At 37.7% G+C, this 19,375-nt stretch overlaps 2 protein-coding genes across 4 annotated transcripts in view; one reads left to right on the top strand and one right to left on the bottom strand.

Annotated features, from left to right (window-relative positions):
• Positions 1 to 958: 958 nt before the first annotated feature.
• Positions 959 to 19,375, bottom strand: part of LOC131077931 (uncharacterized) — a 129,304-nt gene continuing 110,887 nt past the window's right edge. Inside the window, exons 7-9 of one of the 2 annotated variants that reach the window (XM_058015531.2) lie at positions 17,168 to 17,240; positions 16,893 to 17,073; positions 959 to 1,482 (exon numbers count right to left, since the gene is read on the bottom strand). In XM_058015531.2, coding sequence (XP_057871514.1) covers positions 1,397 to 1,482; positions 16,893 to 17,073; positions 17,168 to 17,240 — 340 coding nt within the window. In that variant the 3' untranslated portion in view covers positions 959 to 1,396. The remainder of the gene's footprint in view (positions 1,483 to 16,892; positions 17,074 to 17,167; positions 17,241 to 19,375) is intronic. The other variant, XM_058015537.2, reaches the window with a different exon arrangement.
• On the top strand, positions 11,671 to 13,459 carry LOC131077946 (uncharacterized). 2 transcript variants are annotated; one of them, XR_009358204.1, is made up of 4 exons: positions 11,671 to 12,030; positions 12,131 to 12,283; positions 12,376 to 13,298; positions 13,398 to 13,459. XR_009358204.1 is itself a non-coding variant. In XM_059207356.1 (3 exons), the coding sequence occupies exons 1-3, from the start codon at positions 11,817 to 11,819 to the stop codon at positions 12,789 to 12,791; spliced, it is 783 nt and encodes a 260-aa protein (XP_059063339.1). In that variant the 5' UTR covers positions 11,671 to 11,816; the 3' UTR covers positions 12,792 to 13,356. The 2 variants fall into 2 exon arrangements, 1 of the variants encoding a protein (XP_059063339.1); XM_059207356.1 differs by lacking the exon at positions 13,398 to 13,459 and having other exon boundaries at positions 12,376 to 13,356.

The following is a 19,375-nucleotide window of genomic DNA, read 5'->3' as shown; positions in this document are numbered from 1 at the left end:
TAGATTGGGTGTTGCCAAGGAAAATTGTAATCTACTTGGGTTAGGATTTCAAGGCTTCCATTAGAGTACTCAAATAAAGATCCTAGGAGGTATTACCAGTTCACTAGGTCAATTTTTATCTATAGAGAACATCACAAAATCTATGAAATGAATGGTTTTTGCTAAATTTTGTGAGTGTTGATATTGATAAGGTGCTGCCAAATGCCATGAAATTGTGTTCCAAACTTGGTGTTTGGGAATAGAGAATCCAATACAAGTCCTACTCATAGGTTTGCCATCATTGCCATAAACCTGGGCACTTCTCACATCTGTGCTAAGATATTAAAAGGAAGCACCCTATTTGGACAAGAAATATCATTCTATCTTTCAAAAATAGGAAAAGGTTTCAGCATTTTGAAGGTGATTAAGATATTAAAGAGTACTCTACTATGAGGATTGAAGGGAACAATTTGGACACAACAATCAAGGGTCTCAGAGTAGGGAATGCAAGAGGGTCTCCCTTCATGGACGAGGAAACCAGATGCTATGCCTATGTGTTCTCCTATTGAGTCTGGATCTTCAAAAAAAATGGTAGGATGGCCGATGCGGGCCAGGTTTTGACTCCACTTCAAAGTTCTTTGGAAAGTTTTGGATTCAAACCTCCATGATTGTTGTTACGGTTTTCCCTTTGTTGTGGTTTTGCTGTTTGTACTTGGGGGCCTTTCTAGTTATAAGACCCGTTTCTTTGTTGGTTCTAATCTCATGTTGTTGTTGCCTTCTCTTGATAAGATTTTAGGATCCTTTGAAAACCCTTCTTCCGGTTCATAGCTCCATCAAAAGCATAATCTAATAAAAAACAAACAAAAAATCAGTAAGAATGTTATTGGAAAAAATAGCATTTGTATAAAGGATGGATCACATATCAAGAAAAAATAACTGCCATATGTAATACACTAATGAGGAAAAGGCCAAGATAAAATGAGGTGTACAAAAAATACTTCTTAAGATTTACACAAAGAAGCAATTTAAATACAGCCATAGGAGAAAGTTATCCTCCAACCAATAAAATAAGTATGGAAAAAAGGAACGTTGATGACCTTTTTTGTTGGCTACTACTCTTTTAACTGTAGGTCAGCGAATGCTACAGAGAAAAATAGATAAACTTACAATTGAGCTTAAAAAAACTTCACTAGGAGAGGAAGATGTCAACTTAGAGAACAATGTGAATACCAGAATATAAATGTTCTACCCCATTCATCATCTTCTAGACCTTAGGGAAACTTGTTTGGTTGTATCCGCAGAATCTTGAGACAAAAATTAGCCTTCAAGCATTATTTCCTTCAGTTCAGAAATGCTCAAAATGCATGACAAGAAGAAAGAAGAAACACCCACCAAATTTAGATCTTATCATAATTTATTACATATCAGCAACAGACCAAAGATAAGCCTCTGTTTCTGTAGCCTGCTTTTCATTTTGCCTCTTGAATGACCCCTTTTCAAAGCCTGAAACAAAGATCATTATCACTTGAGCCCCTGATCAAAAAATCTATCATACTGAGCACTAAATCAACTGTATATTGCACCCAAACACTACTAAAATAAAACCATTGAAAAAATAAGATAAATAGTTGAATACCTAGAGAATATGCTATTGATGGTTAGGAAGTTCTTCCAAAACAGTTAACTGAATTCTCCTTATAATTCATACATCCCACAAGTTTGTATATTGGTTTGAGCTTTTCATACAAAAAATACGTTTCAAATCCATTTGATTGTTTTGATGAGACAATCTTGTAGAGACAGTGTCTAAAGCCTGAATGCACATAAAATAGTATATACAGATAATGCACATCATGCCTCTTGCCTTGGAGGGGTACCTGAAAGTAAATTTTGCAGGTAAGGCTGAAAAGTCATATAAGATCTGCTGCAATATATTGTTCCAAATGACAGAGAGGTGCTAAACCACAGGAGCTAATTCCTGAATGCAATGAAACATGCTAACTTCTACTACCACAGACTGTTAATCACAAATTTACATATATTCAAACTGTCAAACTAAACCACAATTTCCACTTTTCTTAGACATGATACTACATTTTTATGATGCCCAGGGATGTGCCTGCATCAGAAACAATTTATCCCATTGACTCAGACCTCATCTATCCTTGTTGTAGATGACGAACCAGAGGTCCTATTGGATTATTTAGAGTCAGATCCTATTACCAGAAACCTGGAAAACCATGGATTGACTTTTCAATTTTATACAATCTGCCTGCTGCAGTTTTTGGCAACACCCTCACCAAATGTTTTTAAGTTTTTCCAAACTATACCCAAATTGGAAGTGTTTACCACTAACATGCTCCACTTTGTTCTCGTCATATATCTCTGAAGTACAATGATGTGCATTTTTTCCATTTCATCCGTTTATTTCTTGTTTTGCTTTTCATTGTTGTTTTCCAACCTTCCCTTCTCTTTTCTCTTTTCCATGTTCCAAGGGAAAGATTGAAGTGTATGCCAGTCTCTAGTAGCCCCTAGAAATTCCAAACAAAATGTAAGGTTCCACTGCCCCTCGTCTTCATGAAAAGCTTTGATTCAATTACCAACAGTATTCATATTTCAACCTAAAGACTATTGTTTGAGTGTGGGGGCAATTTCTATCCTACTTTAGCTTTGTGATTGTTCAATGATCAATCCGTTCAAAGATAATGACATTCTATGCACCTTCACTTTCCTTGCCCTCAAATTAAAAAACTATACCTTTAGCCCCTAATGAAATCTTATACCCAGACAATCTGGGTCAACTAGATGTCATGGCTGGCACTGCAATAATTGGGTCAAAGGTTTTCTTTTCCTTTTAAACCCCCACCATCCATTTCCTGCATCATTGGGTAGTTCATTTTCTCATCATGAAGGATTAAGCATATGCTTTTACAATCACTACGATAATATCAACTCTTGATCATTTGATCTCCATCATCAATGAACGGCATATTTTATTCCTTGCTCCAAATGATCATATGCAAAAGCTAACAACCAAATTTGGGCAGATCTAATCCTCTCTACCTAAATTCTTTTAAAGATGAATCACAGTCTCACTTTTTCTAAAGCTTTATAGCATTGTTAATGGAAATCCCTAAGCTCCTATGGACTATTGATCCAGATTATGATTCAACTGCCTTATTTTATCTCACTTTCTAAGATGTATGGTATCCAGAAGCTTCCGGACAACCTTGAGAAGCATTACAACTGTCCAATTAATTTCACTATCTAACAGATAAAAGGCTTCATTATTCAAAATTTTGTGTGATCATTGGTATCCTTAAGAATCTAATGGTTTGCAAGTTATCTTGGCTTCTAATGTCTAATGACCAAAATCAATTGCATTTGATTTCCCAAAGCTTTGATGACCGTTAGATTGCAGATTCAACCAATAGCTCTTGATCGCAGTTGCTCCCTTTCTTATGATACCATTTCAACACCCCTTTGCAATCTTGAGAAAGATTTCAACATTGTTGCTTACATTCAAGCCAACAAATCAAAGGAAAGCTAGCAAAATTATTAAAAATATTTTAACAAAGTGACTTAAAACAACTTGCCACCATACCAAACGAAAAGCTCATCTTGCATGAAGACTAATCAGCCATGGCCAAAATCTGATTAGAAAATTCCTATTCAAAGACTCCCAATCCATTCCCTGCATTTGTAATTTCACTGTATTTCAATTCAATTGGTGCTTCCCAAGAATTCTAATAGATTTCCCTACATAAGTGCTATTAATACTACATTCTACAATTTTAGTTTTCTTTTACAAAGCTCTACATGTGACGCTTTAATAATCTCTACTAGCTAAATTGCTACAACAAATTCTCAAAAGTTTTGCAAGAAGATGACTCTTCATAACCTTACAATGATTTTCAAAGAAGTTAAAAAGCTTTCAAGGAAAATATGCCAAGATAGCCAAAAAGCAATAGTTATGGAGCACAAGAAAGCTCCCAAGAAGATAGAGAGGACTAAAATATTGTTTGCCATGTATTGCCACGAGGATAGCAAGACGTTCAAATATTTCATAAAAGCATTCCAATTCCAAAAGCTTAAAGTATATACTTATAGCATGGAGCAACTTTTCCAAACATCAGAAGGATTCAAAGCCAGGAACAGCTTGGAAATCTGAGCTAGCATGATATTTGGTGCCAAATGTAATCCCCCATCTAGACATGGTGAAATTATTTCTCACACATATTATCATGTGACTCAGAGAGTGGCTGTAAAGAGATTCTTCTCACTAAATAAACAATTGCAAGAACTCTAGGATTAAGAATTGAAATTTAAGAACTTTAGCTCCGAGTATTTAGATAGCAACCAACTAGTTGATTTATAGTTTGACAAGCTAGCTAATGAACAAGCAGCAATAATCAGAAAAGCAGTGCTTGTCAGCAAAAAGTACAAAAACAGCATCTCCAATGTCATTTAACTTTGATGAATAGATGAACTCTACATATAGCATTCTAGCAGCAGTTCTCAAACATGAGAGACAACCAAGTTTACAAGGTCATACTCGATGTGTTTGATGCCATCAACAGAGATGGTTCAAAACTTGTTTATTTTGATTATGCATGATACATTGCTCTAAAAATGAATGATCAGCTTGAAAAGTTTAGATTGACCACGATTTCCAGCACTATTCTCTATCACACATCATTTGCTTGTATGGGCTAAAAGACCTTACAATATCTTCCTATACAAGACATCAATGCCAAGCAAACAAACCAATGTGTGATTGGTGTTCATAAATTCTTAGAACCTCTGCACAGAAAGATATATATGCTTTTATGGACAAACTTGTTGCACAGTAATTTGAAATATAGATGGTAATAATAATATCACTCTCAAAAATCTATATGCTTCGACACAGAAAGATATGCTTCAATACTCCCAATAAGCATTATCAGATCTTGTATTGGTCCCTTCGCGGTGATCAATGATGGCACCAATGACTTCACCATTTCTGGCCCAGAGAGTGATACTCAATAGTCTCTAGTTTTCCTCAACATTTGCTATTTGGGATTCTTGTTCCCACTTGGCTATTTGTACTAGTCTCTCAACCACAAGTGTTGGTGGTCCCTTGTTTTGTACTTCTTTGTTTTTGTTCTTTCCCTTTGTTAGGCCTTTCTAGGTTTATGTTCCTAGAACTTTCTAATCTAAGCTAATGTACTCTTGACACTTGACCTACTTTTGGTCATCCATGGACATTAATATAATTTCTTGCTTTCTTTTTTTGTGCCAGAATGTTGTGAAAAGATATTTAAACCTCTTTAAAGGCAAACGATTGCAGACTGCTATCGGTTAGAAGATTATACTATGGTCTGATTTTATGGAGGCCCTGTTGAGCCTTACAATCTACCTGAGTATGTAACTTGCTGGATATTTATATTAGAATTCATCCAACACATGACAGATTGACGCAAGATATTTCAGCGACCATGGAGGGAAGACTTATTTTCTCATCCTTCCTTTCAATAATGGTTTTAAGATAATTTTGGATGGGTTTATTATCCAAAAGGTGTCTACAATGAAAGACTAGCTTAGCATACTCATCAAGGCATCTAACATGATTCAAAACTTGAGCTGGAGCAGCTAACTGACAGACATGGGAAAATGTTAGCAAATTGTAAGCGATGAAGGTAGCTAGATACTTGACACCTGCCCAAGGCCTCAACCAAATTTTTAATCATAAAAGAGACAATCACTTGGAAGCACTTTTGCAAGAAGGCATGTAGCAGAGCTTTAAATGATAAGATAGCATAAGGGTTTTGTAGCATCTAAAAAAAGAAAGGAATGAACAGCTAAAAAGATTAAGTCCTGGTTCAAGGTGTGACCTCATAAAGGATGAACTTAACCAAGGTTTTGGTGACCTATTGGATGATGAAAAGTTCTCTAAAAGATTGAATAAAGTTTTTCATAATGATGCCTCAAAATGATAACAAGAACAATTTGATAAAGAAGGAAGTGGCTGCTACCATCAATCAACAACATGTTCAGACACACACAAAAAAAATTGTCCTAATGTAAAGGCAACGATACTCTATGAAAGTTTGGGGGCACAGCAGCATGGAATTGGAATCCACCTCAAATTGGAAAATGGCCCCAGCATGCTAGAATATTAAAAAGGGGCAAAATCGTTATTCTAGGTCGGCCCTAATTCAAGGACAATTCCAAATTTTAAAAAGGGGCAGAGTAAATGATTTACAATGCAGGTCGGCCAAATTAGGAGGGGTTAATTTCAACATTGGATTCCTATAAAGGGAGCTATAGTTTCATTACAAGAACAACAATTGCAATTCATCTCCCAGCTAATTAAGAGCAGAAAGAACATCAGAACCAGCATACAGTGAGGCGATTTTGATTGAATTTACCAGCAACTTCCTTCCATATTCCAGCCAAATTTCTGATCAGATTTGCAGCAAATTTTTAAGGCAGACCTAATGCGAGTTGTGCAGACCTAATTCTGATTTTCAAAGCAGACCTACAGAGAAGACTTCCATCAGAATTTTTTAAGGCAATCTCCTTCCACGTGGAAGAGACTTTGCGGGTCAGACATTAAAGAGAATCTTCAAAGTTTGACTTGGTGAGAATTGGCAGATATTCCCCATTAATTCTGAGGCAGATATCAGCAATTTTTACAGAGCTGATTTAGGGTGAATTTGACCAGACTTTGGAGCGAACTTGTGAAGGTGAAAAAATTTCCACCATTTTTAGGGCCTCATTTGCTGCGAATTAGGAGACATCTGCATCATTTATCAGACATGATTTGAAGCAGACCTTGGAGGGGTCATAATTTCATCAGCTTGCAAGGAGAATTTGTTTATCAGGTCTAAGAGGGAGTGAATTTTCCAGCAAAAGGGGCTGATTTACACACTGATCTTGAGAAATTTCTAGACCTGAATATGCAGTTTCCAGAGTTCTCAAGTCATTATCAGATCGTTAGGGATGAAAGTCAGTTAATGTTAAGGTTCAATTTATTGGTAAAGTATGACTGGAAGAGTTATAGGAGGCTTTATGAAGTGAATTTTGTGAATCATCTCACATTTCCTTAACCTAGGGTTTTTATTCACATTTTTTATCAAAGTATTTCTGTGTCTTTTTAGGTTTCAACGCAAGGAAGTTACAATGAGGCGGATCAAAAGGAATGAACATCACAACATGAGGACTTAATCACATGGAGGAGTTCAAGATCTACACATTCAAGTCAAAGGGGGATGAAAGACTCAACAATCACATGGAGGAGATTAGCATCTTCAAGGCAAGGAGGGTGAAACAATCCAGCAACGTGAAGGGTTCATAAATACCACAGCAAGGACGAGGCAATCAAAGCCAAGGATACCACAACAATAAGAAGAATTTCGAGGATGAAAGATATTACAACCATGCAAGAGAGAGACATCATGGCATCAAGTATTGTAACTACTACAAGGATGATGAGCTTAAGAGGAAAATTTCATCAGCAAGCATGGAAGATCAATCATCAATACAATGATCAAGGTCCAAGAGCAGTCCACCACACACTTTGTGATAACCTAATGATCTACAAGATGAGCAAGCTGAGGTGGCACCTAGTCATCTTCAATCCAACCACATCTTTCAAGTCAAAGCGTCCATATTCAATGTAATTGACTCATCCAACGAGGAGGATAACTACCACATGTGGAGGCACAAAGTTTAATATACCTAACCTCATCACTCATTGGTCGGCATTCAATGATGGACATGTGTCCAATTCCATGTAACAAACCCTAATTAGGGTTTTATCTTGTAATCTTGGCCATTGATTTGGATTTGATCTTGGCCATTCAATTGTAAAGGAAAGTCTGTAAAAGGCTTGTTCTCCTTATTTGTAAAGGTTAATAGATATCTGAAATCAGTTAGAAATAGAGTAAAGAAGGAGAAAAGGAGGTTGTTGCCCAAAATTGTTGAATGAAACATATTATTTTCATTGAAGATTCAACATTTTGCATGGTCTCTACTTCTCATTTGTTTTAATGTTGATTAGATGGATGGAAGTTATTGTGGATGATTCATTGTGAAACTCTAAAGTTCATACCATTTACGATTTGTTGATTATAAGTTGTAGTGTATGGTTGGCCTGAACTCTTAAAATAAGCTTAACTTCAATTGCTACTTACTCATTGATATGCATACCTTTGATGGTGTTGATGATAGTTAGTAGTGATTTGAATATCATTAGCTTTCCTTAGAATATCACACCAGCTTTGTCTAGTTGTTCCAGGCATGGTGAAACAAAGCATGGTTGAGTTTCACTATGTCATTCATAGTCTCTTACATTCTAGGAATAGATTAGTCTCCCTAAACCCCTTCCTCCTTTTTATCCCTTTTTCATTCGAGTTCAAGTTTAGGAGAAAAGCATCACATGATTGATACATCCGATGTTCATGTTTTCGTTGTAGTTCATAATGTAAGTCCCCTTGGATTACCAGCAATCATATCAACACACTGAATCTATCCATGTATAAAATCAAGACCTGACTATCGAAACCTTGAAGTCATCTTGTTTGATCATATAATTTAGCATCCAAGAGGTCTTTGTTCAAGAGAGGATAGAATACCTTGGTATTCTATTCTGTGTTGTAAGGTGTCACAAAACACAAATCAACACCTTTGCTCCTAAATCAATGTATGATTGTGATGTGCTGCTTTAGTGTTTTAAAACACTAACTTTCCCCTTGATCAAGTCACCTATGTCAAGGGCAGTTCAAGATAGGGTATTTTTTACTTTCGAATCTTTCAACTTTGGTGTTGATGCTATTTCTAGATGACTTACACATCTAGTCACAATTTGCTGCGATCATCACCACCTTAGTCACCTTTCCTTAGTTGTGTTGCCATAGGAAATGTGCGAAATTCACTGATGTTACGATTTTTAACCATCATAACCAACTGAGTTGTTCCCTAAGGTTGGCATTGCCACTAAGAATATGCAATTTTAACTTATGTTTTAAGACTTGTTTTCATCTGGTCATTGCTTTTCTGCCACCATCACCAGCATTTTCATCCTTTTAGAGTGATGTCGCCACAAGCAATGTGTAACATGACTTGAATGTTTTAAGATTCTGTTTGCTTGGTAATGCTTTTCCACCTCCATTGCCATTTGGATCATGTTTCAAGAGTAGCAAGGCCAGGAATAAAGTGCAACAAACATTCTACTTAAAACTTGCCTTCATACATGCTGATCACAACTTTTAATTCACTCAACCACTTAACCAGTCACATTTTTACCCTGGAATTCCCACTTTAAAATGGCAATTGATTTTGATGTTTTTGCAGGATATTTTGGTACAATTTCAACAAGAGTTTGCCACCTTGGTTGGAACTTTAGACCAGTGTCTCCAATAGAAAAGGGCAACCTTTCTCTTAGTTGAGTGCATCTTCACCTTATTACCATTTTGAACAAGTGCTGGAGGAAATCCCTTTTTACACTCTCTAATCTTGTATTTCATCTTTTTCACCATCTTCCTTCAGTTGAATATCCTGGAAATAGTGTTAGCAAAAGTAGACCAACACTAGACAGCTTAGCAATTTGACAGATATTATATGTCATCAATTCTAGCTGAACCATGAAAAGCTTTTAGCACAGTAAACCCCAAATTTGAATAGAATACAATAGCCATTAAGAATCTACAATAATGCTTTGAATATTTTGAATCTTTTAAGAGCATATTTTGCAAAAATGTTATATGATTCACATTATATACATGCTAAAAGACTAATTCAGAAAAGAAAGAACAGTTTTGCATTAGCCATTAGCAGCAATGGTCTTAACTTGTTCCAGTAAAGAACCATGATAACATAAATGCCAGAATGAACCCTTTCCACTGACAATCAACCCTAATGAAAATAATTCCCCAAATGGACCTTACTTTATTATATTTACTAGCATATAGTATATCTAAAAATCTCTTGCTAGCTAAGCTCAGCAGAAATCAACACCTATCAATAAAAGAATCTTTTAGTTGAAGCAGCAGAGCTATCATTTTTTAATGATAATTTATCTATAACACTACTACTAATGGAGCCTAAGAGTTCTGATAAGTTGCAGCTGTGAGTTCATGTCACACGGAGTCATTAAATGACCACATTAATACAAATATTTTTGGTAATATTTATCAAGTGAATCACACTTATTTAATCCAAGAATTTTCTGATAAAGGAAAAAGGATATACACATCCTAGGAGTGCCTGATAAGTTACAACTGTGAGATGATGTCACATTGAATCATTGAATGACCCAGAGAAACGAATATCGCCTGGACTCGCCTGGACTCGGCGAGTCCGAGTGCGAGTCACCCTCGCCGAGTCCTGGGGACTCGGACTCGAACTCTGCCAAGTCCAGGAGCCAAACTCGCCAGACTCGCCGAGTTTGGCGAGTTTGGCCCAAACTCGCCAAACTTGGCGAGTCCCGTGCCTGGGACTCGGCCGGCGGCGAAGTCAATGAAAAGTTTAAAAAAAAGCAATTTTAAATGGTTTTTTTGACTTGTTTTTTTTGTGTTATTTTTGTTTTATACCTAAAAGTGACTTTCATTTCATTCATTTGCAAAAATAGGAGGAGTAAAGTGAGATAAAAAGAATAACAAGGGTGCATTGAAGAAAAACCAGCAAGGAAGATTTCTTCAATTTCTTCAATTTTCTTCAAGAGTTCTAAGAGGTAACATTGTTTTTTGAGATTTTTTTGTTTCTTATATGCAAAAATTCATTTTTCTATTCTTTTTTTTTTGAAAGTTTTACATTTTATTCCAAAATCTTTTCTATGTTACTATGTAGGCCCAGGGTTTGTAATTTTATTTTTTTTAAAGTAGGTTTTGACAAACCCTACAATTTAAAAAAAAAAAAATTGCAAACCCTACTTTAGCTTTTTTGAAAAAAATGTTCAATGAGAATGAAATTATGAATGCACAACACAGAATGAATGTCTTAATTTATTTTTGCATTTGTAATGTTTTATTGCAGCAACCTTCACATTCTTATTTGCCTCAAGTTTCACAAAACAATCATACAATGTCCTCTTCTAGACCTCCCATTAGAAAGGACCCTGCTTGGAAATATCATGAGGATTTTCCAGGGCAAAGAAAAGGGCAAACAAAGTGTATATTTTGCAAAACAATATTCCATGGAGGCATATATAGATTGAAATACCATATTGCTGGTGTGCATGGGCATGATGCCGACCCATGCACAAAAGTAGTCACTGAGGCCGTACGTGATTGCTATGTAATGGTTGAAGAAATTGAAAGGAAAAGGAAAGAAAAAGAGGATCTCACAGTCATTGGGAGACATGCACCTTTAGGAACAGGGACACAATTAGGTTGTGTTGGAGGGCCTTCTTCCTTACCTTCATATCGTCCCACTCATTTTGCTACTACTCATGCTTCCGGTTCTGCTTCTATAAGTGCCAGTGCCAGTGCCTCTGCCCCTTCTCATCTTCCTAGCACTGGCAGTGGTAGTGGGAGTGTTAGCATTGGACCTAGGATTCGTAAATCTAGGTTGGATACCTTTTTTGCACCTCGCACTACTCCTGGGTCCCAACAGTCACTTGAGAGCATGGGTTGGAACAAGGAGGTCCATGATGCTGCTAAAATGGCAGTTGGCAGATTTTGGATCTATGGCAATATTCCATTCTTCACAGCCAGGTAAATGTTTTATGTTTGATTGTTTTAATTTTTATAATTTGATTGTTCGTATTAATTTTTGTTGTATATAGTTCATTATACATAGTACATACTTATCTCATTAAAATTATTTGTGACAGGTCACCTTATTGGCAAGAAATGGTTGATGCCCTTACCATTTGTGGGGCGGGGTTCAAAGCCCCTTCTGAGTTTGATTTGAGGGGACCCATTTTGACTGAATTGGTGAATGATGTGAAGAAAGAATTGGGTGATCAACGCCAAATATGGAGCACTAAAGGTTGCACCATCATGACTGATGGTTGGACAGACAGGAGAAATAGAACTCTCCTTAATTTTCTTGTTTCTTCCGCAGGTGATTGATTAATTTTAGTTTCATTTAGGCATTAATTTTTTATTTTTCATTTAATGATTTATTGAATGATCATTGATCTTGCTTTATTTTTTTATTTCAGGGGGCACCGTTTTCATCAAGTCTATTGATGCCTCCGCCCATTGCAAGAATGCCACCTACCTATGTGAGCAGATAGAGGAGGTGATTAATGAGGTGGGTGAAGAGAACGTGGTACAGGTGGTGACTGACAATGCACCAAATTATGTTGCTGCAGGTAAACTTTTGATTACAAACTAATTTTGTTTGTAAATTAATTTCTATTTTGTAACCTCATTAATTACAATGCAACAAATTATGTTGTTGCAGGCAGACTATTGATGGAGAGGCGCCCATCTATAGTTTGGACTCCATGTGTCGCCCATTGCATTGACCTCATGTTAGAGGATATTGGAAAACTTCCATGGGTCAAGACATGTGTAGAAAAGGCAAGAAATGTGTGCAAATTTGTATATAATCATTCATGGGTGTTGGCTCTTATGAGACAATACACAGAGCATAAGGAGTTAGCTCGTCCAGGAATCACAAGATTTGCCACAAACTTCATCACATTGCAGTCCATGCTTCGTTGTAAGATGGCCTTGAGACGTATGATTGTTGGTGAGGAGTGGTCTTCCTCATCCTATGCTGCCACCCCAGCAGGGAAAGATATGGCAAACTGCATTTTTGATGAGCGAGGCTTTTGGAGCCCTTGTGATGAGATAGTGAAGGTTATTTTTTTATAAATTCTACAATTTTTATTTAACTTTTTGTTTTATAACTTATTCATCATATTCTCTTATTTGCTCATGTTTTAAATTACACAATATTTTCAATTTTACAATTTGTTAAGCCCTTGGTGGTTTTGTTGCGAGTTGCGGATGGAGAAAAGCCCGCAATGGGCTACATATATGAGGGCATGGATAGGGCGAAAGAGGGCATCAAATCTATCTATGCAGGAGATGAGAGCAAGTATGGTCCCATTTGGCAGATCATTGATAAGAGATGGCATCATCAGCTTCATGGGCCCATCCATGCAGCAGCCTATTATTTGAATCCGGCATTCCATTTTAGCCCTACTTTCAGGGCTGATGCGGAGGTCCTTGATGGGCTATACTCAGTCATGGAGAAGATGGCACCTGTTGGTTGTACTCAGACAGATCTTATGCGAGAGCTACAGTTGTTCTCAAATGCACAAGGGGAGACCTTTTCTCGTCCTATCGCCAAAGAAAGTAGGACAACTATGATGCCAGGTAAAAATAAATTGTAAGGCTTAATTTTAGTTTTATTGTATATTGTTAAATGAGTTTATGAGAGACTGATTTTATTTATTTTTCTCATTTCAAACTCAGATAATTGGTGGAGCTTTTTTGGCCCAACGACACCAAATCTTCAGAAGTTGGCCATTCGCATCTTCAGCCAACCATGCAGTGCATCTGGTTGTGAGCGCAATTGGAGTATGTTTGAGCACATACACTCCAAGAGGCGCAATAGATTATCCGTGGAGAAGATGAATGATCTTATCTTTGTTCACTACAACCTCCGCCTGAGAATGAGAAAGAATGCATTAGCTGACATCTCTCCTATCATTCTAGATGAGGTTGATCCTGAGGCAGAGTGGGCCATTGAGACAGATCCTGTGGCTGTCTTTAGTGATGATGACACTGATTGGATCGACCAAGTAGATATAGAGGCTGAGGCTGTAGCCATGGCAGAGGAGCAGAGAGCACGAGCAGAGAGAGGAGATTCAGAGGCAGATGGTGATAGTGACACAGACGGTGACAGTGACACAGATGTTCCTGATGTTGGTGAGCATGGCGTGGTGTCACGAGGAGCGGCTATGGCTGCCCAATCATCTATGACCTACCTTAGACGCCTTCGTAGGGGGCCGGGGCCTTCATCGGAGCCGACGTCGGGGCCGGAGGGTGCAGACTCCTCTGCGCCATAGGCTTGTAGATGTATTTACCTTTGTTATTTGTATGGAACATTTGATGATGATCATATGATGACATGGATTTTTTATTCCATGAGTTTTGTAATATTGTATACATTTGACAATATTTATATATCTATGTTTGTTATTTCCTTCAACTACAATTTGCGTTTATGCTTATGTGATAGATCATAGATGTATACTTGTGTATGTATTATGTAATGAAATGAGCCAAGTTTGATGATGTTATTGTGTCTTATTCAATAAAGGGTGCATGAAACAAGTTTTAAATCTTAAAAAATCTCTAAATTTTTTGAGTTTTTCACTTTCCCGAGTCCAGCCGAGTCTGACGCCGAGTCCCGAGTCCGAGTCCGATTTGGCCTTGCCGAGTCCGAGCCGAGTCCGAGTCCCATTTCTTTGGTCAATGACCACATCAATACAAATTTTCTTGGTAATACATATTAAGTGTATCTCACATTTTAGATCATCTAAGAACTCTTTTGATAAAGGGAAAAGGATATAAATATGGGAAAAAAGAACTTATAACATATTTATTATATGAAAACATCATACTTGAAAGGGTATACATATACAACGGAGGCCTTCAAACATGTGCATATAATCATATACATTAGAGGTGAACATAAAATAGGAAGAGAGGGTGGTTTTGATTAGTAGTAGAAGTTTAGACAAGGAAAAAGCATAATAAATTAATAATCAAGAATGAAGACTGTTATCACAAAAGCTTGCACCCTTGCTGAGCTATCAACTCAACAACCTTGTGAAACATAGAAACAACCTTGAAGTGTGGGACCTTGCACAAGGGGATTGAATCTCCGGAGAAGGCCGGCTTCCTTCTCAATCCAAGTGCAGGTGTTGAACCAACTCAACACTTCAAAACTTACTCCTAAGCCTATCCTAACAACTTGCAAAGGAAAAGGGAAGAGAGAAATGCTTAAAATAAAAGGAGGATGCACCAAGAAGAGATTGTTTCTTTCCCTACCTGAAATGACACAAAGAATCAACTGAAATACCCAGGAGATGCACAAACTTCAGTTGTATGAGTGACCCCAATGCATGTATGGAGGTTAGAATTCGTTGAATGTCAAGAGGGGAGAAGGTTTCCCACAAGTCACACTCAGAAATAAATTAACACAGCATATATGAGAGAAGAGCCACAAAACATACACCTATGATGAAGGTAAGGAGACATACACAACATACATAAGTTGAAGAAAGGCAAGAATAGAAATTTCAATTCATTCGAAGGCCAATGGCCAAACTTACAATTGCAAAATGCAGAAAAATACAAGAGAAGTGAAAGAGCATGGAATAGCTCAAGCCAGCAAGGAGAGAACCCTTTACAATGAGGCTTAACAGCGTTTATATAGAAAATTGGTTACAAAAGTGATCATGACCCTTGTGTGTGCATGACCCTTGTGTGTGCAGGGAAATGTCGGTCTGGGAGTGCAGGGAAGTGCATGCACTTGACTTCTGTACATGCAAGCAACCTAGCCATACCCTGAAAATGCAACCCTGAGAATGATGGATTGACTGACCTTCCAAAGTCAAAGCATGCAGACATGACATAAGTTACCACAACGAGCATGGCCTTGTACCTCTCTTGATGGAAATCCTGCCAAAATCATTAAATGCACCCCTCTAGCTCCACAAAAGAAGGTGCACAAGTCACAAAAGTCGTCAAAGCATTTAAAGCTTTGAGTGTTGATCACGCCATCCGAAAGTTTTGCCAGCCAGAAAGAAGTTCAAGGACTTCGGACCCTCGGGGTTCTGGAGTTCCGGGAAAGGGAAAAAGAGACTAAGCCAAAGGAAAAGGGGAGACCTAGCAAAAGAACTTCGGAACCTCAGGGTTCCGAAGTTCTAGAGAACTGAAAAAGGCTAAGGAAGTTACTTCGAAACCTCGGGGTTCCGAAGTTCCAGAGAAGAGGGAAAGGCAGCAAGGAAGGGACTTCGGAACCTCGAGGTTCCGAAGTTTCGGGAAAAGAGAAAAGGCAACGAGGGAAGGAACTTCGGAAGGTTAAGGAGTTCCGGGAAAAGCAAGGGGCTAAGGGAAAGGAGCTTCGAAACCTCGAGGTTCCGGAGTTCCAAAGAAGGCAAGGAAAGGGAACTTCGGAACCTCGTGGATTCCGGAGTTCCGGAGAACTGAAGAGGAGGGGAAGGAAAGGGAGGAACTTTGAAACCTCGAGGTTCTGGAGTTCCGGGAAGGAGAAAGGAGAGGCAGCAAAGGGAAGGAACTTCGGAACCTTGGGGTTCCGGAGTTCCGGGGAAGGGAACTAGACGAGGAGAGAACTTCGGAACCTCGGGGTTCCCGAGTTCCGAAGAAGAAAAGAGAAGGCAAGAGAAGGAACTTCGGAACCTCAGGGTTTCAGAGTTCCGAGGAACATGAAAGAAAAGGGAAGCAAAGGGAAGGGACTTCCTCCAAACAAGACAACACTTCTCACCTCATAATTCTTCTGCTTTTCTCCTTGATCAACTGGGGCAGCGTTGGTCCATGGATCATATCTCTGATTGGTTCTTACTGATGGACCAAGGGTGTCATAAAGTGACAACAAAGACAACAAATAATCTATTATTGGGGGATTCCCATTTTGAAGATTCCTACTTTGAATCTAATCCAAAGTTTGTGTATGAAAATGTCACACTCCAAAGCTTAACCAGTTTCATACAAACATATCTACTAAACATCTCAAACGCAACACTATTCTGATTGAGAAAGCCAAAATTTTCAAATGTAATTTTTTTAACAATTCACTTGTCAATTGAATTGGCATTCTTCAGATTGCAAAGAAATTTATCCAAAAACATTGCTGATGCACTCACCACACTTGATTACACATGAACTCAGTATATTTTGGAAAGTTCATAAAATATGGTGTAAAAATTTGCAACTCACCATTGCTGCGATCAACTCCATCCCAGTGTCTCCCGGGTTTGATGCCATATCGGTTGGGTGGAGGATCAACACCTCTTGCCAACCAACTATGACTAGGTATGTCTTGAGGAATAATAAAACCCGATTCTATCATTTTCTCATCTTCATTTAAATTTTCTAGCACATGCTCAATACTTTTCTTCTGCAAACAATTACATTCATTGTCAAAACAATTTTAGATGAAGTTAAAGTTCCAAGTGCAAAGCTTACCAACCAAAAAATCAATAACACTTTACCTTAACCAAATGAGCCATTGGATCACCCCACCTAACTCTTTCCTTTAACATTTTGTCAAGTTCTGGATCATCTCTGCAAATCATATTACTTCGATGCATTAGGATGGAATTGTTACAATATATCATATACTGATTACTCACAAATGACAAATGTTAACACTATTTGAGGAGTAAGCGTGTTCAACTTTAAAATTGTTGTTCATGAGCTGTGAACCTTATTGGTTCTTCTTATAGGGATGCACTTCCTAAATATAAAGCTGAAATGGATGCTGGAAAAACCCATCCTGTGTTAGAATACGGTCCCAGTGTTATGAAAAGGGATAATGAGATTAAGTCTCCAATAGTTTGTTAGACCTAGGGATGGTCAGTAAAGTTATTGGCCTGTGGGCCCTATTTGGAAGCTCTGAAAAATGGATTGAGGAAAAAAGGAATCTTTTGGATGAAGAGCAAATTCTCTTCCTCCCTCCAGCATTTTTCCTAGTAATTTTTAGCCCAATGGTGGACAACAACAAGGCTTGCCTAGGATGGGCATGGTTCATAGAGTGAGTGGACCTTTATGAGGTTTTGGAAGGTGGCATTTATGCCCCAAAAAAATTCCACAGCTCCTGTTTGCATTTGCCTCGTGTTTAACCCTCAAATTTCGGAACCACCATACCCTTGAAAATTTTGGAAATGTGTTGGGTGAGTTACAATCACTGATTGAGAGTACCGCAAATAGATATCGGGGGTTGCATGGTAGGATTTGCATTTCAATGGACCTCAGTAATTACTCAGCACATAAATTCGCTATTGATTCAAGGGATTTGAGTGCAAACAATTGATGTTGAAAACACTTTGGCTATGGACAATTGGCAAGAAATTTTCAAATGGTGGAATGGAAAATTCCAATAGAAAAGGAAAGAAAAGAAGTCAAAATTAAGGAAATGAACAAACAGATAACAGGTGTGATGAAAAGGTTGGAACCAAAGGGTGGTTTTCTTGAAAAAGGGTCTTCAGACTTGGCTGCTAATATAGAACCCCCAGCAGGCCCTCTTCAAAGGGTTTCAGATCTGGAACCATTTCCCTCAAGATGTGGAAGACATTTGGAAGATAAGATGATGAACAAAAGCCAAAGATTGAGGGAGATGAAGGGAGATAAAGGGCACAAAGCTAAGACTGGATTCAGGTGCCTCCCTGTACTGAAGCAGCCATAACGGCTCTAGAAAGAGAAATAAGGAGACAACAATCAACTTAGTTGCAGGTAATCCCAAAGTTCTCTCTACAACTCTAAAAAATATTGGAATAGAATACACTTCAAAATCTGAAAAAAGGAGCTTGTTTCTATTGTTTCAAAACATATTTAAAAATGTCCAGAATAAAAAGGTTCTTTGGAGACTTTGAAAAAATAATAGCAAAATAAGAAAGCTGTGATGTCCCCATCTAAACTAACATTTTAGTTATTTTCAAGCATCTTCATGAGGCACCAATGGAAGGATAGACTGAAAGTCTTAAGTCAAATCAACCAAGTCAAAAGAATAAATAGTTACGAGACAACGATTTATATAAATGGAGCAGGTTCAATAACATATAATCTAGTGAAGGATATAGGTGCGATCACATAGAAGTTTAGATTAAAGATTTAAACTTAATGTCGCCAACCTCACACATTATGAAGGAGGTAACTAAATGTTATAAGTCAGCGATTTACAGTTATAGCAGCCATCATGTTTCTCGTGGCCCTGAAGCTTAAAGAAGTTGCAAAATTAAAGAAGTCAAGGCAATTCAGAATGAAGTCAAAAGGAGACAGCGATAGAACAAAGTCAGCAAACCGACCAGACAGAAATTTGTGTGTTCAAGACAAGCCGACTTGGCTATGGCTGGAGGGATGTAATTTAATTATTAGTAAGCAGCAATATGATGCACAGCAAGGTGGCAATCTGTTTAGCAATCAAAGTGATCAACAATAACAACGATTACTACATCCTACAAATGCAGCAATGTGTATTCTAGATTAACTGAAATCAAAGTAAGGCAATAAATGTAATTGCAACATATGCTGATCACCAAATGAAAGACAAAACAATATGTATCTGTAAACCATGGTCAAGATAAGCAAACTGCTTCATAATTAGTTATACGATGGCTGACTAAATCAAGTTAAAGTAATAAGCAGCGATCTCATTCAGACCATGGACAACGACTTCAATTACTTTGTTAATGTGCAAACCA

Source organism: Cryptomeria japonica, chromosome 6, assembly GCF_030272615.1.
Source record: "Cryptomeria japonica chromosome 6, Sugi_1.0, whole genome shotgun sequence".
NCBI classification, from domain to species: Eukaryota; Viridiplantae; Streptophyta; class Pinopsida; order Cupressales; family Cupressaceae; genus Cryptomeria; species Cryptomeria japonica.
Note: the sequence above shows the minus strand (reverse complement) of the source record. Positions and strands in the feature narration are given on the sequence as shown.